This window comes from Podarcis muralis, chromosome 3, assembly GCF_964188315.1.
Source record: "Podarcis muralis chromosome 3, rPodMur119.hap1.1, whole genome shotgun sequence".
NCBI lineage: Eukaryota > Metazoa > Chordata > Lepidosauria > Squamata > Lacertidae > Podarcis > Podarcis muralis.
In genome coordinates this window covers 57,549,502-57,576,268 of record NC_135657.1, presented here as the reverse complement: position 1 = coordinate 57,576,268, position 26,767 = coordinate 57,549,502, and the positions used below count along the sequence as shown (strand labels likewise).

The 26,767-nt window shown below is 44.1% G+C and overlaps 1 protein-coding gene across 3 annotated transcripts in view; it reads left to right on the top strand.

Annotated features, from left to right (window-relative positions):
• The first annotated feature begins 16,220 nt into the window (after window positions 1-16,220).
• The window catches only part of SASH1 (SAM and SH3 domain containing 1), a 548,281-nt gene continuing 537,734 nt past the window's right edge, over window positions 16,221-26,767 (top strand). Inside the window, exons 1-2 of one of the 3 annotated variants that reach the window (XM_028723624.2) lie at window positions 16,221-16,385; window positions 17,250-17,750. In XM_028723624.2, the coding sequence (XP_028579457.2) occupies window positions 17,262-17,750 (489 nt within the window). In that variant the 5' untranslated portion in view covers window positions 16,221-16,385; window positions 17,250-17,261. Of the gene's footprint in view, window positions 16,386-17,044; window positions 17,751-26,767 lie in introns of those variants that run through there. The other 2 variants (XM_077925914.1, XM_077925916.1) reach the window with 2 other exon arrangements.

Here is a 26,767-nt window from a genome sequence, read left to right as displayed (position 1 = left end):
TCCTGAAACAAAACAAACCTAGTTTTTGTTTCATGTAATCATTTTCCCTCTTGATGCAGTCCATGCTTGAGGGTATTTCTTACTGTTGGAAGAAATGCAAATGTTCCTTCAGGGTTTTCCTATATTCATCATCTTAGATGTGTTTAATTTGTACTTTGAAAATCTATCTGATTTTCACTTTCATTGATTTTGCTGGTGATTATGTGCCAGATTATGGTGCCAGATCTCTGTAAGAACCTGTCGTGTCTTCTAGCAATAAAAAGAAACCTGATAGTCAGGGAAGTCTCTTTCCCACCATGCATGGTCCATGCTTTATACTATAATGTTGCACAAGCTTCAGGACTTCTTCTGTGTTATATGATTTGGAAGATACAATTTATTATTCCATGAAGAACAGAATGATAATGTGCTTTGATGTATAAAAGTTAAAGGACTGCTGCCTCTGCCTGAGTAAATCCTATAATTTCCCACCTTCTGTTTGTGCCCCCTCCTTAGTGATTATGGCCCAGATTGCATGTAATGCTAAGCCAAACCATGACTCAGCGCAAATGTGCAGGTTCACAGAGCAGACTCTGTCTAATGTGTTTCGCCCCTGGCCCTGCTACTGTCAAATGACCCAGGCTCAGCCATGGTTTGTCTTAGTTATGTGCAAACCCACACTTGTGATTCCCCGCCGCCGCCGCCGCCCAGACAAACCACAAGCACTAAACTGGGGGGGGGGGGCTTTTTTTGTAGGCTCTCAATTCTTCAAATAATGGTTTAAAGCAGTCATGTTGTTTGATTTATCACACAGGAAAGATGGTTGAGATGACCTCAGCATTTTCAGAAGATGACCACCTTCAGACACAACCTGCCTCTGATTTACCAGGTGCTTGAAACACACAGTGGATAGTCATTATTTTCATAACCTGCTTATCAGATTCTGGGTGCATTGGCTTGATTACTGTTAGAATTTTAGACTAAATTGAGATTTAATTTGGTAACTCTTGAATATTTTAATAGGATGGGTTATAAGCGTCTACAGTGTAATTAATGAAATAACAGTTTTATAACAGGAAAAGATTGTGGAAGAATTTAATCCATACATAGCTAGTAAAATGCTCAATTGCTGCATACATTAAAATCAATCCAATTAAATTTGGGCAATAACTTTGGTTTATCCGTACATAGCTTTAGAAAGTACTATGCACACCTGCACTCAGGACCAATATGTTCTTGTAAATATTGCTAGGAGTGTACTAAAAATATCTAGAACAATTAATTTTCAACTAACTTGATAATTTTGGAGTCCAACCACTATCTTTACTTGGAAGTAAGCCCTATTGTTGAACAGGGTGTTTACACAAGTAAAGTTTCATAGTATTGCAGTCAGTGAGACTGCACTATATAGAGAGCCAATGTAGTGTAGTTGTTAAGAGTGGTAGTGTCGTAATCTGGGGAACCGGGTTTGCGTCTCTGCTCCTCCACATGCAGCTGCTGGGTGACCTTGGGCCAGTCACACTTCTTTGAAGTCTCTCAGCCCCACTCACCTCACAGAGTGTTTGTTGTGGGGGAGGAAGGGAAAGGAGAATGTTAGCCGCTTTGAGACTCCTGAAGGGGAGTGAAAGGCGGGATATCAAATCCAAAACTCTTCTCCTTCTCCTTCTCCTCCTCCTCCTTCTTCTCCTCCTTCTCCTTCTCCTCCTTCTCCTTCTCCTCCTCCTCCTCCTCCTTCTCCTTCTCCGTGTATGCATTTTCTGCCTTTGAAAATCAGGTTGGAGCCTGCCAAAGAATAGCACTAGGTCTTAGGCAGAGTATCCTCAGAGTTGTTACCTGATCAGATGGGACTTCAGAAACCCCATCTATTACAAGAAGGCATGGCTCTTTCCTAGTATCAGCATCACCTTACTGTTTAGATTCAATTGCAATCTGTTCTCCATGATATGTGACTAATCTCCAACTGCTGGTGGTTCATGCCAGAGATAGCTGCTGCTGCTGCATGCTTAGTTAAACTTAAGGCTGGCATCCACCCCAAACCATAAAATGAGCCCTGCAAACAGTGTCACATTGATGTAAGATTGCATTGATGATACGACAAGTATTGCAGTGCTTAGTATTAACTATCAATGATATAACAGCCTCCCTACTTCTCAGGCTTTAATTTCTAGTACTGTATACAAAAAACAGACCTAATCAAGGTGGCACACAAAAATTAACTGTATCAAAATAAGTTAACATGTCTCAGCCAATATGAATGATCTGTTTTTTTGCCACAGCAATTCAGTACAGTACTTGGAATAGGAGTATTCCTCTCTTTGAACCTCACTTTGGTTTCCAAAGGTGCATGGCAGCTGTCAATGGGAATAGAATGGCTGCACTCCCCAAAATAGGGGGGTGGAGGTCTCCCTCCCCCAGCTATGGTACATGGTGGGCAGTGGGCTCCCCCCCCCCCAGCCATTTTTTATGATGCCATGCAGCTCATGCAGTACTGTATATAGACGCAGCACTGTGGGAATAATAAATGCTGCCCACTCAAAGCAGATATTTCTGTAAATATAAGCTTGTGTAGACAATAAACCAAACATTACCAAAATGATATAATTGCCGCTGAAAACTGCACCTGTATATTATAGGTTCTAAATGAGGGTGGCAATGGGGGGAGAAATTGATGGGAAAGGGGGTTACAGAAAAAGAGAAGTGGAGGCCCTGCCTCATAGGGAAGTTACCTGTTGCCTTCCAAATGCTGTTCTTCTACAACTCCCATCAGCCTTTGGAGGGCTCGCCAATGGTCAGAGATTTTAGGTCTTGTAGTTCAACATCTAGAGGGCCACAGGTTAGACACCCTTGTTCTGCCCACTTTTGTGTCCTGCATCCCCAGACTTTGCTCTTGTCTACTGCCAGGATGTGAGCTCTTAACAATTCTCCCCAAGTGAATGCACCCCTTGAAGGGAAAATAAATGCTTCTCACCACTGTTCTGTGTGTCTGTAGTAACATTGGCCCCAGATATTGTGGTGTGGGTATTTAGAAGAAGAAGAAGAGTTTGGATTTGATATCCCGCCTTTCACTCCCCTTCAGGAGTCTCAAAGCGGCTAACATTCTCCTCTCCCTTCCTCCCCCACAACAAACACTCTGTGAGGTGAGTGGGGCTGAGAGACTTCAAAGAAATGTGACTGGCCCAAGGTCACCCAGCAGCTGCATGTGGAGGAGCGGAGACGCGAACCCGGTTACCCAGATTACGTGACTACCGCTCTTAACCACTACACCACACTGGCTCTCATTTAGTGCACTATTTAGTGCACAGTATAGTTTATAAACATTGAATTTTTCAGTTTTCTAATTTTCAGGCATTACTGCAGTGAGCTGGAGCTCAGGACAAATGAAAGCTATTTTTAGTGGCAACCACATTGCTATAAGACTAGTAATATTTATATTTGTCATTTAGACTCAGTACATCAAAGAAACTGGTAAACAAAAGACAAAAGGCATTTCTGGAAGCTGGTAAGAGACAATTTAGAATCCCAGAACTAACTGGAATAATAAAGGAATCTAAAGGCAGGGCTGCTAACTGCGGGGTATAGGGATTGTAGAATCATAGAATTGTAGAGTTGGAAGGTACCCCGAGGGTCATCTAGTCCAACCCCCTGCAATGTAAGAATCTCAACTACATCATACAGATGACCATCCAACCTCTGCTGAAAAACCTCCAAGGAAGGAGAGGCCACCAGCTCTTACAGAAGTCTGTTCCACTGCTGAACCGTTCTTAGTATCAGAAAGTTCTCCCTGATACTTAGTTGGAATCTCCTTTATTGTAACTTGAAACCATTGGTTTGCGTCCTACCCTCCAGAGCAGGAGAAAACAAGCTGCTCCCATCTGACAGCCCTTTAGATATTGAAGATATGACAACTATCCCCTCTCAGTCTTCTCTTTACCAGCCTAAACATACCCATTTCCCTCAACTGTTCCACTGGCTGCCCTCCTCGGCACACACTGCAGCTTGTCAGTATCTTCCTTAAATTGTGAACTGGACACAGTACTCAAGGTGTGGTCAAAGCAGAACAGAACGATTCAATTTGCTTGATCAGGGCACTATACTGATGCAGCCTAGAATAGCATTAGCCTTTTTTTGCTGCTGCGTCGTACTGTTGACTCAAGTTACCCTTGTGCTTCGGCTAAGACCTCATATCCTTTTCACATGTCCTACTGGCAATCCAAGTGTCCCTCATATTTCTGCAGCTGGTTCTTATTGTCTTAAGTGTAGATTAAATAAACATGTAGCAGGCCCCAAGCTAGCAGGGACGTACTATTTAAAAAAATGAAAGCTAAGTCAATCAGACATTTATAAATAAAACTAAAAGACAAATCATGGAAGCACCATTCTAAAGCTGCAGATACTGCTGTTGCTAAGCATGCATAATAACTTAATCAGAGGAAGGAATGCTAAGCAGCTTACCTGGGAATCTGGAGGGCAGCATCCCAAGGCAGCAGGGAAAAAACAGGAGAAGCTCATTGTTGCTGCTAGCCCATGGGTAGGCAAACTAAGGCCCGGGAGCTGGATCTGGTCCAATCACCTAAATCTGGCCCGCGGACAGTCCAGGAATCTGTGTGTTTTTACATGAGTAGAATGTGTCCTTTTATTTAAAATGCATCTCTGGGTTATTTGTGGGGGCATAGGAATTCATTCATTTTTATTTTTTTCAAAATATAGTCTGGTCCCCCAAAAGGTCTGAGGGACAGTGGACCGCCCCCCTGCTGAAAAGGTTTGCTGACCCCTGTGCTAGCCTGATGCAGGAGTGGAGTTGGCTCTGTGTATTGGAGTGTTTTTTTTAAGTACTTTCCACATTATTTCGTTCATCCCTCCACAAGTATGCTACCTTGGCTGGCTTAGGTATGTTTTACTCAAAGATAAATACTTTAAACAAATGAGGCTTCCTTCCTACTGAAAAAAAAAGTATTGCAGTCCCCCCTCCCCCTGATTTTCTATGTCCCTCCACACAACCACTACTGGTATTCATGTCTTTACTGGCTATATATATTTTTTAATATACAGTAACCATAAAACAAAAATATAAAATGAATCCTAAAATACTAAAAGAATCCACAAATACAATAATCAAATGCCATGCAGCTACAGCAAGTTAAAATTCCTATAGATTGTACTTTTACCCAAGTATATCTTGGGCATAGCTGTCAACTTTTCCCTTTTCTTGCGAGGAATCCTATTCGGAATAAGGGAATTTCCCTTTAAAAAAGGGAAACGTCGACAGCTATGACTTTGGGTGTTGCTGACAGTTGTGAAACTGCACCTAAATTTGAGTATATGTTGCTCCTTGTTGTATATTTGTAAGTAGCATTTCCTCCCAGGAGCTCACAGCTGTGTACATTGCCTTCCCTTCTCTGTTTTTATCTTCACAACAGCCCTGTGAGGTAGGCTAACTACCTCAACTATTTAACTAGGTAAAGGTACCCCTGCCCGTACGGGCCAGTCGTGTCCGACTCTAGGGTTGTGCGCCCATCTCACTTAAGAGGCCGGGGGCCAGCACTGTCCGGAGACACTTCTGGGTCACGTGGCCAGCGTGACGAAGCTGCTCTGGCGAGCCGGCACCAGCGCAGCACACAGAAACGCCATTTACCTTCCCGCTATAAAGTGGTACCTATTTATCTACTTGCACTTAGGGGTGCTTTCGAACTGCTAGGTGGGCAGGAGCTGGGACCGAAAGACGGGAGCTCACCCCGCCGCGGGGATTCGAACTGCCAACCATGCGATCAGCAAGTCCTAGGCACTGAGGTTTTACCCACAGCGCCACCCGCGTCCCTCAAACTATTTAACTATTTTGCTGTAAATAGCAGGACTATGAAACGTGGCAGTTAAAACAAGAGGGGCTGGCTTCTGGCTTTGTGCATGATTATTTTTTATTTACATAAGTGGTGATATCTACTTGTATTTTGCCTTTCCACCCAGGAGCTTAAGAATGTGTACATTATCTTCCCCTGCCTCCTTTTATCTTTGCAACAGTCCTGTGAGGTAGGTTAGGTTAAGTTAATATAGCTACATAAGCAACAGTTCTGACCAATAAATTGATGAGGGAGATTGGGGGGTGGGCAATACACATACAGTATACTGGGCCCAGGAAATTCTGTTAGTATCCCTGAGTAAATGAACCTAAGAATACCTTTTTAGATTAGCTGTTTTGTCCATACTTGGATGTGAACTTCCCTTAATTGCTGTTTACCATGAGCTTAACAGCCCAGTTATCTCAGTATCTATTCATGTGATCTCAAGGCTTTCTCTTTTCATTTGTCTTTCCTTTCTATCTTGCCCAGCTTCCTATTTTATTATATCCAATTGTATCTGCTTATTATGAAATAGAGTTTAATATACAGTGGTACCTCGGGTTAAGAACTTAATTCGTTCCAGAGGTCCATTCTTAACCTGAAATGGTTCTTAACCTGAGGCATGCTTTCGCTAATGGGGCCTTCTGCTGCCGCTGTGTGTGATTTCCGTTCTTATTCTGGGGCAAAGTTCTTTACCTGAAGCAACCACTCCCTGGTTAGCAGAGTTTGTAACCCAAGGTACCACTGTAATTAATGTCAAACAAATCCTCCAATTCATATTTTTTGCCACAGGGTGGCAGCCCTACCTAACCATCATCATCAACAACATTGTTGCCTAAAGCACATTGTTCCTGGTGAGGAATTTACTTTCCTTATAGAGGACAGTACATGTCCTACTTGCTTATATCAAACAATTCAAAAGCACTACTCTAAAATTTAAATTATAATATACGACTGGGCTAGCGGAATGATAATAGTGAACTAGATAACAATGGAGTTACACACTGAGATGTTAAGTAAGCTGCAAGTACCTAATTGCATCCCAAACCTTTTACAGCTTTGTATGTTAATATCTGAAACTACGGGAGGCAGTGGAAGACAGGAGTGCCTGGCGTGCTCTGGTCCATGGGGTCACGAAGAGTCGGACACGACTAAACGACTAAACAACAACAACATGTTAATATCAGTACAAATTGGTCTCAGAAGCAAACAGGAAGCCATTGCAGATCGCAAAGAATAATGCCACTCAATAATTGGGAAGCAGCATTTTGCAATACTTGTCTTTTCCAAACAATCTTCAACAGCAGCCTTATGTACAGCACATTACAGTAGTTCAGGCTCAAGCTTCAGGTGGTTGTTTTTGAAAATGTACTTTGGAGACTAACCTCAGTGAAGACTGGGCTGTGCATTTAAGAACTGGAAATGGTCACATGAAAATTAGCAGTGGCTAGGAGGTGAATCTTAGTATCAGCAGCCCCATATTCCTATGTGGTCTATCAAATCAGTACTATGTGCTGGAAAGAATTATTCTGTTCTTATGCCTTAGCTGAACTTTGCAGCAGACATATATGAAGAGTTGCTGCTGGGCCTGTTGACTGGCTAGTTTCTCACTCTCAGAGAGTGAGAAAAAATGTTTATACTGAAGGGATTATGATATATGGCTGGCAAATAGAATGCCATAAACATATCTGTCCAACTTCTGCCATAAACATTTTTGTTTCACAGACAAATATAAAATAGAGCTTTCAATTTCATAGTAGAAGTTCTTGCTCTTTTTAGAGCAATGCATTGATTTAATAAACAACAAATCTTGTTGAAAGAAGTACTTTTTGAAAAATAGATTTGAAGGTAATGTTGGTTTTTTTGTGCCGCTTCGTTGAGTTGAATTTTATCTTTTAAAAAAAATACATGGGTGGTAATTATCTATGTCATGATTTTCTAGAATGATGTGATAGATAATAGAGTGCATTATATGGTTTTTAATAGAAGGCGGAGGGGGAGAAATAAATTATTTGGGGCTATAAAAGTTTTCTTTTGTTAACTTAATACCAAGTTTTCTGTTAAATGCAGTAACTAAGAAGCTATTATAGGTTGGTATCTCTTACAACCCAAACATCACTATCCCCCTAGCTCTCTGACAATAAAACTAGTTCGTCTTTCATCATATCTTATGTAGCTCATGAAAATTCTCCTGTGAATGTCACTCATTCTTTAACTCCTTTCGCTTTTCATATGTCTTCAGAGTTCCATTATGCAACTGGTGTTAATTGGATAGTGTTGTCAAATTATGCCACACACTTTTCTGAAATTTAAAAGCATCTAATTCGTTAGGATAGAGGTTATATGACATTTTTATTAATAGATGTAAACAGTGCTTGAATATACAGCACTATGCCTATTAAAAATCTGCTGAAAATCTAGATTTCTATTTCATAGTTGCCCCACAGCCATGTGGTAAAACTGCAATATTTTCCTCTGCATTTTTAAAAGATCATCCTGAGTGGCTTACAGAGTAAAGCTACTATATTTTCCCTTCTCACCTTTCAGTGTTTACAACCACTGGCCTTTAAATTACCTTTTCTACTCCCAGACAATACTGTGGAGTCATCTACAGCAGTGTACACTGCAAATACTTGAGGGGAAAAACATAAGCAATATAGAGAGCAGTTTAGTTTTGACAGGTCTTCAGTTTAAGTAGAATATAAAACAGCTTAGGGGGGTTTCATAACTAAGATTTGCTCAGGTGAAGAATGCCTTTTACTCTACATTGCTTCATTTCTGTGTATTATGAGATAATATAAAGTTGTGAAGTGGATACAGCTAGGGTGTGGGTGTGGTCCAGAGCCCATCTGAGCATAAGCATAGACTCTGCCATGGAGTTAACCATGGTGAGGTTATCTCCAAAGGGGATGACACAAGGGGAATTTTTTTTTTCTTTGGGTTGTCACTTCAGGGAGGTACAGGGACAAGGGCTTCCCCCACCATTAGTCAAGATACAGAATTGTAAGCCAGGGACTGCAGGTGGCATGCTTGTGACCGTTACCTAGGGCGAGAACCAGGCAGGAAAAGTATTATAGTGGCATTACTGTCTTCTGTCTGACAGCGTGTGATGAGCCTACTACTGTGCCTTAGTTTATTATCTGTGGCTGTAATCTCCCAGTTGCATATAGTGTTACCAGGAGAAGCTGCGGCATAGCAACCCTGCAGCGGACCTTTTTTAAGAGATCGCCCAAAGTTGTTGAGCTGTTTTTAGGAGACCTGCCAAAGTCGTTTCAGCTTTTGGGGGCAATATCTCCTTGAGGGATAGGCAGTGGCTCCGCTACCCTGCAACACCCATGTCGCCCAACAACTGCCATGCTGCCTGGTGCGCCCCACCCCTCTCTATGCTACTGAGGAGAAGGTATAGTCAGAATGGAGGAACTAAACATCATCTGTGGTGGTGTCATGTAATAGGGCATTCTCTGTGATGATGCCTTGGCTGTGAAATACCATCCCTAGACAAACATCTGGTGCTAATGCTTGGTAAAAGGCAAATACCTGTTTGACTGGTCATTTATGGCATATTAGCCACTACTGCAACTGTTATTACTATGACTGAATTATGTTTAATTTTATTAATGCTTTTATCTGTTCTTAATTTGCTAGAATTGTTTATTTTTAACTATGAGGTAACCTGTCCTGGGATCAAAAATTCTTACATAAAACGAACAGCAATAATAAAAATTCTACTGTATCTAAAATAGAGAAAAACTGAAAACACCAACTACTGCTCATTCAGAGCTTGGCTATCCTGGGGCCTGAAGTTCAATAGAGACTGCAGCAGACAAGCAACTCTAAGGAGGATTCAAAGCAGTGGTACTGCTCTTATCACTTGTTAAGTGCAGCTGGAAAAGGGTTTTATTCTAATTTTAAAAATAAAGAAAGAAATGGTGTCATAAAGTAACACCCACCACAATACAGTGAATACGTACTGAGCTTCAAATACTCTCACAGCAATCACATCATGCCCACTGATGTGGACAGAACATAGAGGGGTGGACAAATAGAAAAAGCATCATTCTCCTGATAGTGTTGAAAATAGAAGAAGCACCATTCTCTTGATAGTGTTGAAAATCAATTACAATTCCTTTTGCAACTTACAGTGGAAAAGCAATGGCTAGGATGGCAACAGAAACCATCCATCTGGAAGCCACCTCTGATAAAAATGTTTGCTTTCCTTAACAAGTTTCCATACAATTTATTTTAAATAAGTAAGACACATTTTTAGTTTATTCAATAGATAAGCAGCACTCTGTAACAGTACTGACCATAAGGGAAAAAGAAGAGGAGAAGGAGGAGGTGGAGGAGGAAGAGTTTGGACTTGATATCCCACCTTTCACTCCCCTTAAGGAGTCTCAAAGCGGCTAACATTCTCCTTTCCCTTCCTCCCCCACAACAAACACTCTGTGAGGTGAGTGGGGCTGAGAGACTTCAGAGAAGTGTGACTAGCCCAAGGTCACCCAGCAGCTGCATGTGGAGGAGCAGGGAAGCGAACCCGGTTGACAAGATTACGAATCCACTGCTCTTAACCACTACACCACATTGGGAAGCAAACACAGATAACTATGCACACAGCTTTGTAATCTAGAATATCTCACCTGAGTGAAGTTTATTTCTGAGTAGGCATGTGCACATGGGATTTGCTCCTGCTTTTCCCAGCTTGGACCAGATGTCTGCATTTGGGTCATCCATAATTTTTTAATGCACACAAAAGAACCCCAAACCATTAGGATGCACTGAAGGATTACCACCGTTACTGAAATGGAATGCATTGATAAAACAAAGTAGATAAAACAAAGGCCTTGGAGACTAGGCATACATTGTTAAAGATGCTGAAGTGGAAGTAGTGTCTAATGCACAGCATTTTTCTCATCTATTTTTATCCTACCAGAGTCCCAATTACTCTTTTTAACTAGTTTGGGTCAACCAACAACACTAAAAAATAATAATAATTGCAACTTCAGTAAAGTGCAGCTGCACCTAAAAGGAGTAAGAGCCTATGAAAGAAAGAACAAACAACAAGGAGGCAAACAAGTTTCTGTGAACTGTTTTAAATTATGTCAAGGTTTCCAAATTATTTCAAAATGTACTTCTAGTTCGCCTTAAGAGTTCAAGATGGTCAGTAGAAAAAGTGCATACACAAGTTCGCAATAATACATATGCTTTTTAAAAAAATCATCAAAAAGGAAACAAGCAGCAGAATGCCAGCAAGCAGATAAAAAAAAATAATTACAAACTGACATTAAGAAACAACCAAGCTGTAGGCCTACCCAAAAAGGATAGTCTTCACGTAGCACAGCAAAAGAGCATCACCCTAGGCAGCGGCTTCCAAAACTTGAGCCCAGTCTCACTCCAGTCAGGTGCAAAATTGGGACACACAAGAGAGCCTCTTGATGAACTATTGAGGAAGGAGTTCACTGTATCATTTCCTGGAGCAGTAGGCTGCTATGTGTAGAAGTGGACCTTGAAGTTAAATGCCTTACCATACAATTTGATGTAGGAAGTTGTGTATGTGAAGAACGGGAAGCGTATCTGTTCCAACGCCTACTCATGGAATGATTCACGTATGGCTTCCAGCAAAGAAGCATCCCTGCTATGGATGGGACAAACGTGTGGGTATGGGGAACGCATAATATACTGTATTTCAATAAGAAGCCTTTAAGGGAGGTGAAAGGACGCTGGTTTAAGGAGCCAGTGCTGCACTTTTCAGCAGAAACCGTCAGGGGGCACTGTGACTCCAGGGTTAGCAAAAGAAACGAAGGAAAGCGGCGCTGGGAGGGTGCTGGGCTGAGGGGAAAGGCGATGGGGGGAAGCTGAGGGTTGCAAAGGACGCCACTGCTTGCTGCTTCTTGCCCCTTTTCTTTCGACACAGGCGTTTCCTGACCCTTGCCCTTCCCTTTCTTAAATCTAGGTATGCGCAGGCAAGACCCCGTCTCCGCCTCTCCCACGAGCATTTCCTCTACACGTCAAGAGAGAGGGAGAAAGATAAAAGCATCCACGTCCATAATCACCACAAGGAAGCGCCGCCGGGCTTACCCGACTCTCCTCCAGCCCTTCTGCGTGAAGGGAGGCGAGAGGGAAGCCAAACCCGAAGGGCCTCAACGGCCGCTACACCCAACCAAACGGGAGCGCGAGGGGAAACGAGGCTGTTCTGCGTCACGTGGAGCCAATATGTTTCTCCTAAGAAGGCAGAGGCAAGGGAAGAGGAAATAATTTCTCAGAGAGCGAAGGCAGCGGCACTTGGAAAAACTCCCGGGGGGGGACAACGGAGGACCCCCCCCCTTCCTCCCCGCGAAGTCTGGGCGCTCTTGGCCCCGCATAAATTCTGTCACGGAGTGGCAGAGAATTCCAGGAGAGGGAAAGGGCAGGTGAGTCAGGGTGAATAAAGGGTTGAGCATACCTGAAAGCTGGCAAAGAGAGGGGAAGTAACCCCTGCTTTTCTGTGCTGGATGTGCTCTTCCCCGAAACAGAAATAATGGGCATCAAATCCACTGCTAAGGGCGGGACAGTACAGTGGTACCTCGGGTTACATACGCTTCAGGTTACAGATTCCGCTAACCCAGAAATAGTACCTCGGGTTAAGAACTTTGCTTCAGGATGAGAACAGAAATCGTGCGGCAGCGGGAGGCCCCATTAGCTAAAGTGGTGCTTCAGGTTAAGAACAGTTTCAGCTTAAGAACAGGCCTCCGGAATGAATTAAGTACTTAACCCGAGGTACCACTGTATTGCCATTCTAAAGTGGAACAGCCTGCTCCCTCTCCCCCCCCCCCCTTTGGTATATAGAAATAAGTCATGGGCCCACACTCTGATGCTACAACTGCAGCTTACACCATCCCAGACCCAGAGCTGGTCCACCCATGAGGCAAGGGGAGGCAATTGCTTCAGGTGGCAGAATCCACAGGGGCAGCAGATCCTGGTGTAGAACTTCATTCCCTACTCTTGTTCCTAGTGTAGATCTTCATTCACCCCTTCTTCCCTAGCGGGAAGGGGAAACACCTGAGGTTCGCCTCAGGTGCCAAAATGTCTTGGGCCACCCGTCTCCATCACTGCTGTCGCCACCTGCAAGAGGACTCAACAGCACATGAGCTTGACTATGTGATCGGAAAAGCATGCTGAAGAGTGTCACCAGCAGCTGGTGAGAATGAGGTAAATACCTCTAGATTTCTTCCCTTGCCCTGTCATTGAGACTAGAAAAGAGCAGAACTCAGTTACTTCTGGAGGGAGCAGGAAAGAGCGAGTTCCTCTTATTTTCTTGCCTTATTTGGAGACTGCACATTGAGAACTGGCCCCATGGTGCTATTTGGAGATAAAAGACAAGCAGCTACCCATTCTCTCTCTCACTCTCCTCTGTGGTACAAGACAGAGCGGCCTCACTCTTCTACTCTCTGCTGCTGGGTATGCTGTTATACGCCAGTGGCTCCCTCCCTAGACCAATGTTTCCTGCTGCACACCCCAAAGAAAGGGGCCATGCAAGCAAAGAGATGCAGCAGCAGCCATCCCTGGCCCAATTTCTGCTGCTCAGGGAAGGAAAGGCTGGATGTTCCTGTAGCAGCAGCTGTCTTGCTGTCCTTGCTCTGCCCTGAAGCTGGAAAGGAGGGTATGAGAGATTCTGCTAGGTTTTCTGGTTGGAATTCTGCCACTTCTGAGGAAGACAGGGAAGCTTGCAAACAGGGAATGACAGAGGTTGCTCCTGCTTCCTCTGTCTTGCTCACCTCTCTGGGTGCCACAGGCATGAGGATTGGACCTTTGATGCTGCCTGCGAGAAAGCAGAAGCAGTTGCTTTCTGTCTGGGTGGTACAGCATGGAGAGCAACATAGGAAACTGCCTTATACAGAACATTGGTCCATATAGCCCAGAGTATTGCCTACACTGGCAGCAGCTCTCCAGGTTTCAGGCAGGGGACCCTCCTAGCCCTACCTGAATATGCCAGGGATTGAACCAGACATCTGCATGCAAGGCAGATGTTGTGCCACTAAGCCAGTCTCCCACAGGTTTGGTCATGGAGAGAGCAAGCACATCATCCTTTCACCTGCTTTCTGCTTCTGGGTGGTGCAATGGTAGGGACTGTATGCATTGAGTCCAAGCTACTGTGCAAGGGTTGAGTGATCACTCAGCAATGATGGGCTGGGAAGGATAGAGCATACGTTTTACATTCAAAAGATCCCAGTTTCAATTCCTGGTGTCTCCAGGTAGTGGTGGGTGAGACTCCTTTCTGAAACCCTGGAGGACTGCACACCTTGCACCCAGCGGCAACAGCTCTGCTGCCAGGTCACTTTTGACCCAGCGGCAGAGAGCATCCCGCCTCAGCCACAACGAGATGCACCCAGCCTCAGCAGCCCAACCTCCACTGCTGGGTCAGGCCTGACCCAGCGGCAGAGAGCAGGAGGAGAGTGGGCAGCAGCTTCCCCGCCCCTCTCCTACCCTGAACTGAGGCGCAGGGGAGGGCGCTCTCTGCGGCACACCCCTCTTGGGGGCCCATCCCACCCACCCACCCACCCAGGTAGCACAGGCATACGCTCCACCACTGAATATACATTTCGAGTGACAAAACCTAGGGTAAAGAGGTGTGCCTTCAGCATTTATCAAAAGCTGTGTAATAAAGGTGCCAGACTCACCTCTGTGCAGAGGTAATTCCGCAGCTTAGGGGCTACTGTAGAGAATGCACTTTCCCATTCCCTGACCCCCTGAGTCTTTGAAGGTAGGGATACTACTTAGAGGGCTCCCTCTGTCTATCTCAGCACCCAAGAGGGTCTGTAGGGAATGGGGTAGTCTTTCAGATATTTGGGGCCTCTCTACATTTTGGGCTTTAAACACTTAACATGAACACTTTGAATTGGGTCCAGAAATGAACTGTCAACCAGTGCAAGTGTTTTAAAATGGGTTATATGAGATGTAAATGAAATCCCAAACAATACTCTGGCTGCTGCATTTTGGACCAACTGAAGTTTCTGAGTAATCATGAAAGGCAGTCTGACATAGAGTGCATTGCAATAATCCAATCTGGAAGTTTCCAGAGTATGGAGTGCAGTGGCCAAATCATCTCTGTCCGAAAGGGTTTCCCACTCTTGTACACCAGGGTAGCTACATTTAGTCCAAATCTCACCAGGTTATGTTCCATCCATTATATTACCGTGAGCCTGCCACTCAACACAGTATTATGAATCTGCTCTGACGTGAAGACCAAGTTGAGAGTATGCCCAGCCAGCTACATGTGTAGGACCATTGATGTACTGAGGAAACCCTGTGGTTCTCATGGAGGCCATGAAGTCCTGAGCTGGCCCATTTGATGCAGCCTTGGCATGTGTGTGTATGTGTAATTGGGTTTTATAAACAAGAATAATGTTATACAGTACAAATAAGTATATCAAGTTTTCTCATGTCATTTGTATATCACAAAAATAGCATAATAAATGTGGAAAAATATCTACATCATATGTTTCATTATTAGTGGTCAATATATAATTTCTTGGTTCATGAATTGGTTTAAACAATTAGGAATAAGGGGAAGAGGAGGAGGGGGGCTGGTGAGTGGGCTGGTTATGCTATTATTCTACTTAGTGGCATGTATATTGAAGTCCTGCAGCATTGGAGAACCATTTGAGGGTTCTCCAACATCTCTACCAGCTCTATCAAAGGATGGTTGCCGCTTGCTCTTCTCACTCACACATCCTTTCTCTTTGAATAGTACAGAAAGGTTTCACCCTGTGGAGTCATCTGGAGCCTAGCCAGCAAAAGGAGGAGGCTGCTACTTGGGCAGGGCAGGAGGCAGGCCATGATCTCTGCCTGTTCACTTCTTCTGTTCACTCTTTCACTGGGAGGTATGGTGGGGAGGATTGGGCACAGTCAGCCCTAATTCCCACAATGGTGCCTCTCAAAGGTGAGAGTGAGAAAGAAGCGGCTTGTCCTGCAGGGTTGGCCCTAGCACTATACAGAATGAGGTGGCTACCTCAGGTGACAGGTGCTCAGGAGTGCTGGTAGACGACTGTGTGTACTACATAGTTTGCCCTTGGCGGAAAATGCTGTCTCTGCCTCGAAGTAAAGATGCAGCAGCCACTCTTCTTGGGAGCTCCATTTTGCCCTTTGTCTCAGGCAGCTGACCACGCTATCGCCTGTAGTGCGCCACCTGAAGAGAGTGGACAGAGGTTGCTGCTTCTGGTTACCCTCTGCAACCCTGTGGGGCCAATCCGCCATGAAAAGGTGGGCAGGTGAAAGGAATTAGGAGCAGGAGCAGCTGCCTGCTTTCCCACCCTTGCCCCTCCCTCCGACCCCATGAGCAGCCAGAGCGCAGAGCGAGAAGCCCCGCCGGGGAGGTCTGAGGGGTGCTTCCCGCCATTCTTTCCTAGCTGCTGCTACAAGGCAGGGAAAAGGGGAGAGAAACAGCTGTTTACGGGTCCTCTCCTCACGAGCAACAGCTGCTGATTGGCTGCTCTTCCTTCAAAATAAAAGTGGCAGTCTTAAGCACACTTTTTTCAAATACTTAAGAATGAGACTTGTCGCCGCTGAGGAAAACGTCTCCCTCTCCCAAGGCTTCAGGTGAGACATTATTAAACGCAGGAAAGGCGGGAGCCTGGGAAACTGTTGAATTTCTGGGCTTCACTCGGTGAGGTACCGTGAATGTCAGTTGCTCGCCGCCTTCTTTCCCTGAGGGAGAAGCAGGGCGGATGACTCGTCAGAGGCTTGGCGAAGTGTGGCGGGCTGGGTGGACCTGCGAGCCGGAGGACGAGGCGAGGGCTGAGGGCAGCGTGCTCTGTTTTCCCCCTCCGGCTGACGCGAAGGCACAGAAGGCGGCGAGGCTGCCGCACGCGCCGGGAGAGCGTGCTGGGGTCCTCCCTCCCCACCTTCACACGGGGCGAGATTAAAATCCAGGCGCGCACCCAACCTCGTCAGTCAGTCCACAGCGTCGTTCCGGGCAGAGGGGCAGAGGCAGGTGAGACTGACGAGGGGAAAGGAACTGCCAAAGCCATAAAAGCCACAGGAGGGGGAAACAAAAGCCAACCCAAGGGGAGGCAGCGACACGAGAGACGGGCAGAGAGGCAGTCACTGGCGCGCGCTCTGGAGATGGGACCGGGCAGAGAGCTCTGGGGGGTGGGGGGCCGCTCAAGGGAGCCCTCCTGAGAGCCAGAGGTTTCCAGGTTTGGTGGCTTGGAGGAGAGCGACTGCAGCCAGAAGGTGGGCTTAGCAGGCGAGTCGCCTCAGGGCTGCTGCTGCTGCTGCTGCTTTGGGATTTAACGTTTCGTCTCTCCCCGGGGATGGTGTTTTGCTGACCGAGGGCTTCGCTGTTTTCTCTCCACGGATGTCTGTTGCATCTGGATTTTTTCCCCTGGGGGTTTATTTTTCCGCCAAGGGAGCTGCTGGAGTCCTGCGAAGTTGCAGTTTGTTGCTGATTTCTCCTTCCAGCCTCCATCCATCATGTGCGCCAACATAGTCTACGAGTGGCTGAAGACCCTGAAGCTCTCTCAGTACGCGGAGTCCTTTGTGGATAACGGCTATGACGACCTGGAGGTGTGCAAGCAGATCGGGGACCCGGACCTGGACGCCATCGGGGTCTCGCTGCCACAGCACAGGCGCCGGCTCCACGAAGCCGTGCAGAGGCTGAGGGAGGAAGACGAGACCACCGCCGGGCTTTACTTCACCCTGGAGCCTCAGCCGCCCCAGCCCAGCTCGCCTTCGCCAGAGATCTATACCAGCCACCTGGTGGAGCAGTACGAGGCCAAGGCTTGGAAGGAGCCACTTCCTAAACCCCGCCATCCTCAGGGGAACAAGAAGGGGCTCCCTCGGAAAGTGGGGACCCGCAGCCTGGAGCTGATGACCTACCCCAAGCTCAAACTGAAAATCATGATCAGGGACAAACTCATCCGGGATGGGATCAACCTTAGCAAACCCCCCTACTCCAACAAGGTAAGCGCCCTGCTGCAGTTGCACCCAGGGCCGGCCGGCTCCTTAGGCAAGAGAAGACGGGTGCCTCAGGCGGCAAGTTGTACTGCCGCTGCCACATACCCGCGACGCGCCTGCTGTTCACCGCTGGGCGCCCGCCGTAACAAGTGGCAATAGTAGCCAGCTGGACAGAGCCTCCCGTCTACCCCCAGGCAGCGGCGAATAACGAGCCACCGGTGCCGCCTCGCTGCTTTGAATCTGTTCAGCGGCGGCTGCCCTGCTGTCGTCCTTGTGGCGAGAGGAAGTGTCTGTTTTCAAAGTGCCCCCCACCTCCTGCTGCCTCGCCCGGAGCAGCAGCAACACCACTGTCCAGCACCACCATGCTCACAGGAGCCCCCAGCGCCGCAGCCTTCTCCTGCTGTTCCACGACCCCTCTGGCTGCAGAAGCGCGCTCCTTGACTCGCCCTGGACCACCGTCTTCTTCCCCGCGCTCTTCGGGGCAGCCCGGGAGCGAGTGGAGCAGCGCGCCTCGGCAGCCGCCCGGGTGGAGCAGGAAGCGGCGGTTGAGGCGCCGGCAAAAGTGGGGTAGGCATGATGCGCTGGGAGAGCGGCCCTGATGCTGGTGGTGGTGCAAGTGTGCAGCTGAAGCAGCGGGAGGTGCCGCTGAACAAATTCAAGCAGCAAAGGAGGAGAGTTCAGCTCCATGTCTTTGGGCGGGGCGCTGGGGAGAGAAGCAACAGGCTATAGAGAGGAGGGCAACAAATGACGCTCCCTTTCTGGCAGCTAATGAGCAAGAAACGTGCGCCTTCTGGTCGTCTTCTTCCTTGTCACGCCCCCCCCCCCCCCCGGATATAATGGAGGTTGACTTAAAGTGGTAGATAGACGAGGGAGAAGAGCGCCCGCGCTTTAATGCTGAACATGCAAAGTAAACTGATAACTTTGTTCGGGGAAGAGATTTCCTGGTTATTGTTCATGCTTCACCCCAGCGCATTGGGTGAAAGTGGCAGGCAGGCTGTGGAAATAATACAACTGAAACATCTCGAACAGTGTAGTTGCGACTGGACACCTAGAAAAGGAAATCTGTAGGCAGGAATTCATATAAACGATACCTTACTTTATATGGCAAATGTGGGTACATGTAACATTTTAAAACTTTGTTCTACCATTCAAATGCACATACAGTCCATTGTCGTAATCTCCATGTTGAAGGGAGAACATGGCTGAGAGATTTCTCATTTCATAATGAGAAACCCAACCCACCCCATCCATGTTTATTTAGTAAATGACAACTCTGCTAATTGAGGTTTACTGCCATGTAAGTATGCATAGAGCTGTAGCTTGAGGCTACAATCCTATACTTAAGTTACTTATGAGTGAGTCTAATTAAATTCACTGCAGCTTAGTTCTGAGTAGAGAGTCTTAGGAATGCACTCTTGACTTGATTACTGTTACAGACAGTAGTTGAGTACTATCTCAACTAATATAAAAATTGGTAAATCCATTAGTATCCAAAAGTAGAAACTTTTGCATGCTTACTCAGAAATATGTTCAGCTGGGCTTACTCACAGGTAAGTGTGCATAGGGTTGCTATCACAGGGTCTCTGTAAAATTAATCTCCTAATTGGATATTAGATGCATTTTGTATCTGTGTGTACACAGTGTATAATTATATGTGCATATTGCAAGGCACCATGCAATGCAAAGGTGGTAATTTTGCATTCTAGGGCAGGAGGACTTATTTTGAACTTTCCTTCCCCTGCACACTTTTTCCTTACAACAATCCCGTGAGTTGGTTAGGGTGAGAGGTTGTAATTGACTCAAGGTGACCATGTGAGTTTTACAGGGAGGTGTGATTTGAACCCGATATCTGAGTGTGTTACTATGTGCATTGGGCAGGTGGGGAGGGGTGGGGCAACACAATGACCCTTGGTATCAGAATTGGAATGCAAAAAGCTTGTTAACATCTTGAAAGTTCGAGGGTTCGTGGGGGGGGGCTCCAGAATGGTGTGTAGTGGAGTCATATTTAGAAGTTTGCCTTTGTATTTTTTTTCAGACAAAGCAAAAATTATTCCACAGCATCACCTCCATCTCACTAAAGAGACTGTGGAGGGTGCCATGGCGTGGTTCATCTCAAAATGTTTGGACCAGCTCTGGCTGTATGTCTTTTCATTTTATACAAGTTCTCTTGTGTTTCTCATTCTAATATCACAGATGACACATTTTGCAAAGAGTTAACTAGAACTTTTTTTGCTTAGTCACTGACTTGAGTTTGCATGTTGGAAGTTTGTCTGGAGTTTGAAAGTGGGATTTGTATTACCCTTGTACTCAAGCTGCTGGAAAATCTGTGGGCATGATGAATGGGGGCGGAGTTGTAGTGTTTTAAAGCAGGCTAGAAGTTTTATTCTGTGTGAAGTTTGGTGACAGAACTTGAGAGGAGAGTTGTTTAGTACTGTGTGTATGTAGGTCTTATTATACTGCTTAGATGACTTTTTGCTTTAGTGCTTCTTGGAATACTTGTGAAACAAGGTGACAGTTAATGGTGATGCATTTCTTGTTTCTATTTAGTTCTTGGTGGTGGGAAATGTGTCTGGTAAAAGCCTGTAAGATTATTATTATTTTTAATTCCATGAGATGGTAAGGGTGCAAGATCCAAACATTTATTGAATTGTGAAACTAATTAATGAAATCAAGGAAAAATATATTGTAGGACAAACTTATTTGGCATTCTGAAGGACTCCTCTGAAACACAAAGTTGTACTATGGATTTTCAGCTGCTCCTGGAACTTGCAGTACATCCTATCCATGCTCACTCAGAAGTGATGCTAAATCCAGTGACTCTTATTCCCAAGGAAGTGTACATAGCTAAAGTGTTATAATCCACCTTTTGTGAGGAAAGAGGTCAATGTTAAATGTCCGAGGAGACACTGAGACTAGTAATAGCTGATACGTGCTTTAATGATTTTTAAGACAAATGCCAACACCTGCAAGTTTTCCACTGAGTTCAGTAATTGCCTTGAATTCTTTGCCTTTTCGAAAATCATGCTTTTGCAAGAGAAGTAGACAACAGCATAATAGGGTTTCCTGATTATCAGAACTGGGTTATGCAGAAACTTCAAACTAATTTATTTTCACTGCAAAATTGGTTTATATGGATGACAGGTGAAATTGGTATCTGTAATCTGGTCTCTGTAATACAATAATAGTGTAAGCTTCCCTTAGCCTTTTAGCTCACAAAAATATTTTTCACAGTCATCATGGACAGTATAGTGGATGATGACTGGCCAACTTGCAACAAAAACAGTTCTAAATGCAAATGGATAAATGAATGCATCTGGAAATACAATTTTTTAAGGGAGGGGCAAATCATAGTGTCAGCCTATAAAACAATGGTGCACCCAGTGGAGATATGCTATTGGAAATGCTGGCCATTTCATATTATGAAAGCTGTTGATCAAATGAGCTGTCAAGTAGGAGCCATGCTGGTCGTCAAATCTGTGTCAGAATTTAATGCAAAATAATAGTTGCATGTGCACACACATGCAAAAACCTAACCTCCTAATTTTTAGAAGTTGTCAGAGGAAAGACTTGAAAATTAGCCAGAGCAGTTATCAGAATAGTTTTATGACTATGCAAACTATATCACTCTAGTAGGAGTAGGGTATCATGTATAATGGCATTTAAAAATACAGTGGCTATGGAACAAAGTCTTTTCTTGTGTTCCATGATATCGTTGCATAGATTGGTTTTGTCAGTAAGTAACTTCTGACAGCAGCAGCAGCAAACCACATTCAGTGGACTGGAAGTATAATATAATTGGCAAAGACAGTGTGTGAATTTCTGTCCTCTGCAAATAAATGGCAAATAAATCTGGTGTAAGGCTGATTTTCTTTTATATTTTAAGTAAGTATGTTTAAAACAAAGCCACAAGAAGCAAACTGTCCCTGAAAGTTTATTTAAAAACAGAAATGCAGTCCTTCTATTGAAACAAAATTTGTTATTGTGGTCTCGGAAATTCTCCCTGCAGAGATAAACTGCCTGCTTCCTTGATGACATCTCTCTGTTATGGTTAGAGAATATAAAGTTCTTTGCAATTTCAGGTTTGTGATTTTCAATTGAATGCTTTTTTCACTGATTTCCTTATATATGATAGTGATAAAGCAACTGGGCAGTATCCAGAAAATTAGAGAAATATTGTGACTTATGCAGTTTTAGTACTCTATAGCTTCATATAGGAGAAATGAACTCACACTATAAGATGACCCTTACTCCACTTGTGCAGCATTTACAGTTATGTGTGGTCTGCTGGATAAGACAAGGAGTATTTAGCTTAAACGTAGCACCCAGCGTGGGAATATAACAGTTTCACAGATCAGCTTAAATGTATCAACATATACAGTATTCTTTGGCTCTATTATTTCTAATATTTGAAAATAATGTGTTGTGCTGATATCGCACATTTCATGTCTTCAAAACACTTCACATACTTTCTTAGTATAACTTACAACATCCCTGTAAGGTAGCTTAGGCAGTATCATTATTCTTTCTACGTTGCAGATACAGTGCTGAGAGGCTTTGTACTCAGTCTGGTCAATGAAATAGATCCCGTAGTTACAATGTTCTTTAGAGGCCCCAATAAATGGAATAATTTTTACCTGTGGCCAAACACCTCTGATTAGCTGCATGTAGAAGTTGCATGTTAAAGAGCCTCTGAAAAGTTACTTATTGTAGTTTAGTGCTTCAGCTGTAATTGGGGAGGACTATTTCTTCTTGTCTGTAGTGCATTTGCTTAGGAACGGCAGGTAGAGATGACAGGGGGCCTGAATCTGTAGGAGGCCAAAGTGAAGCTAGGGAAGCAGTAGTGGGTAGAGACAGGTGCCTGGGACCACCAAGTATAAGTAGAAATGGGTTACTGGTAGCTGCATGCTGGAATCCATTATATCATTGAGGAATGGAGAATCTGTGGACCACATGAGTCCCGAATTGGCCTGTGAAGACCTTCTCTGAAAGTCATGCCCACCTGCCTCACACCTAAGATCATGAAGGACATGGTTGCATCAGAGCAACCATCAGAAGCTTAAAGTGAATTTCCAATAATTCCTTTGTAAATGGGACTTGTTGACAGTGCTGTATCTCACTGGGATCAGCTGCACCTCACTGAGATCAGCTGCACTAGATTTTATAGATTTCTGTAGGGGCACAGATTACCCTCCCCTGATTTAGAGCACACAATTGTTTGTTCTGTGTTAATGCATTGCACCATGCCTAGTACAACCTGCATTCACTTGATGTAAATGCAGAGGTCTTTAAGGAAAGTAGACCTATTGTAGGCCCTGTTTTTCATATTCCTTTTTTCAATAAAACACATATTCACAAATCTCTGTGTGTAGTTTGTATGTATATACATTTACTGTGAGGGACGCAGGTGGCGCTGTGGGTTAAACCACAGAGCCTAGGACTTGCTGATCAGAAGGTTAGCAGTTCGAATCCCCGTGATGGGGTGAGTTCCTGTTGCTCGGTCCCTGCTCCTGCCAACCTAGCAGTTTGAAAGCACCTCAAAAGTGCAAGTAGATAAATTGGTACCACTCCGGCGGGAAGGTAAGCGGTGTTTCCATGTCCTGCTCTGGTTCGCCAGAAGCAGCTTAGTCATGCTGGCCACATGACCCGGAAGCTGTACGCCGGCTCCCTTGGCCAATAAAGCGAGATGAGCGCCGCAACCCCAGAGTTGGCCACGACTAGACCTAATGGTCAGGGGTCCCTTTACCTTTACCTACATTTACTGTGACATTTGGGAATGCAGCTTTTAGACTCTTATGCAATGTATTAAGACTGCATCTAAATAGTAGTCCAACCTGAGATTGGCTCTAGGCTACTCATGTGCCCCTAGACATGATCCAGCTGCCTTGCTGCATGTACACGATTTGTAATTTGAGATATGGGTGCATTGGGTTGCACATTGCATGGACCTGTGACTTAAAATGTTACTAATTGTAACTTACATGTCAGCATTCTCTCTGTGATAGATATGTTCTCATTTCTTGGTTGTATTTGCATATGCCTTAAGACATAGTGTTAATAATACATCTTCTACAAGCAACATGGTAAGTAGCCTTAAGGCTTTGATAGCTGGTTGGGTTTCTTTCTTTGCCCCAAAGTTTTTGAATATGCTAAAACAGTTTTTAACACACAGCCCAACTAGCTCCTTCCCATTTCTGCACTGGATTGTGGTATTTTCTAGGTATGGTAACTCAGTGAAGAAGATTTGTGTATGCGCCAGTTAAAAAGCCAACAAAATGCTGCATTTTTATTGCCATACACATTTACCAGATTCTTGTATTGTAAATAAAAGGGGGATGGTGCTGAAGTTAGGAAGTAGCAACTGAATGACAAAACAAACTTTTCATTTACATAGCACATAATCATTAACATTGTAGGATCTGAAACTGTACTAAACACACTTATATGGATGGCATGAATATCCAATCAGTATTTATGCATATAAACTTTTCAGCATTTTTAGAGGATAAAAATATCTGTACTTCAAATTTAAAAGTGCCATTTGAAAATCAAGCTACTTACGTATGCACAAAGGGAATCTCTGGAAGTTAGTTCCATGTACTTGTTTGGGATGCAAACAGTTTACAGTTGGAGCGCATATGTGCTATTCTACATTTTCAAAACAGGTAATGCAATGTTGTAACCAGAAGAATGAGCCTTGGAATTAAACTGGCATAATGCTGTATATGGCAAAGAAATAAAGAAACCAAAAGAAAATTATTTAAGAAGATTTTCTCTTTGGAGGAAAGGCAGGATATAAATGCAAGAAATAAGTACAATTAATGACCTAGTGTAGGATGTTCCTTGGGAAAATAATTGAATAATAATTCCTGATAACTGCTGTTTAGTTTCATTCAAATTATTCCATACCCCAAGATGCATCTAGCATACAAACAACAAAATAAAGCTACTGAAAAGATAGGAATTAGGGTTAACCATAAGATGAAAATCCTTTAAAAAAACTAAACCCTATATACCATTGTTAGCCAGCTGCTGGTGGGACAAAAAGGTATTTACTTGGAATAGGCACTTCTTATTTGCTGCGCGGGGTTCCATGGGAAGCGTTTTTCTCCATTCTATTGGGCTTCACATGGCACCAAGCTTGGGCTGTGGCAGGACTCTACTAAAACAGAGTACAGTGGTACCTCGGGTTAAGTACTTAATTCGTTCCGGAGGTCCGTACTTAACCTGAAGCTGTTCTTAACCTGAAGCACCACTTTAGCTAATGGGGCCTCCAGCTGCTGCTGCTGCTGCTGCTCTGCTGGAGCACGATTTCTGTTCTCATCCTGAAGCAAAGTTCTTAACCTGAAGCACTATTTCTGGGTTAGTGGAGTCTGTAACCTGAAGCGTATGTAACCCAAGGTACCACTGTAACTAAGTGAGTTGATAGGGTCTAGCATTCCACGAACAAGTAGGACATGGGTACAGAATGGGCTCACAATATCTGTGTGCAGTAAATTTTACGGCTGTGACTTCTTTTGCATAAGACATGGAAAAGAAGATTGCCAGTGAAATAAGAATTACACTTAAGGGCTGTCCAGATGAACTGAAAACGGATATCTTTCTCTAGAAAATTTAGTATTAAGAATACTATATAAAAATTTTCATTTTGAAGACAAAAGATGGGGTTGGTAATGAACTTCACCAATCAACCGCCTAGGTATGGTGAGCTCAATTTCATTCTAGATCAAAGCATGCTATTCCATATTGTATCTGAAAAGTAGCAGTGATAGGAATCTGCACAGCTAATGAATTATTAATTATACAGCTAATAAAGGATTACTAAAATGTCTGAAAAATTATTCAAACTGAATAGAATTTGGGGGTTTTAATGGCCATATCTGAAAGTCAGGGTTGCATAACTGTGGGATATGTCAAGAGGAATTAAGCATTCTATTTATCTTATATAAGGACTAACTGGTATCTAATAGTTTAGTGAAATTTCATTAGTGCTTCTAATTGAAATAAATGACCTGACCTGACCCTTTCTTGAGGAACTTTATTCAATTTTTGTTCCATGGAGAATTGTTCAGAGCACTGTATGGGCAAAATGAAGTAGCTAAATCAGAAGCACACATTTTAAAAACACCTCATCTTAATAATTATGATTTGTTTGGCCACAGTAAACATAAATCAATGGACATATCACTACCTACTGTGGAGAGGTCTTATAAAACTAAAATTGAGGATTATGTAAAAATTCAGTTACATTCACAACATTGTTCAATAAACTCTGATGATTAGGTAACTTTGAGAGCACACACTGAACTATATTTAGATCTTAAATGATAAAAACGAAAACACATGCAAATAAACACAAAAGCATGAAAACAAATCAAAACAACTGACCCTTTTGCCACTTACTTGCATAAGTGAAGGCTAGTCCATTAGGGCAAATGGGACAAAGACTCGTTATCCTTAGTCTGTTTTCAGATAGCCCTTATAACCAGTTCAGTAGGTGGCACTGGCTACCAGCTTCCTCCTCCTCAAGTTTGTACAGTGTTGTAGGGCTGCAACTCAGTGGTAGAAGATCTGCTTTGCATGCAGAAGGTCCCTAGTTCAGTCCCCAGCATCTCCAGCTAGGGCTGGGTACTTCCCCTGCCTGAAATCTTGGAGAACTCCTGTCAGTCAGCGTAGACTGAGCTGGATGGGCCAGCAGCCTGACTTGGTATAAGGCTTCATTTGGCTGGGGTTGATAGGTACCATTGTCCAAAAGCCCCTGGAGGGCTATAGGTTCCCCACTCCTAGTTTATATAAAATACATTTTTTCAGAGATAAAATCTTAGATGTATTTGTAGCTGTTGTCAACAGTACATTAAAATGGTTGACTTAAAACTTGGACAAAAATATAAAACTTTCATTGTTTCCTCTAAGTAAAAGAAAAATTCAAGTGCACTGCTATGCAGAATTTAGTGTTAACCTTTTCTGTGGCTGAATGTGAAATTTCTTTCAGAGTTGGCCCAGATACAAGTATTTCATGTTCTCAA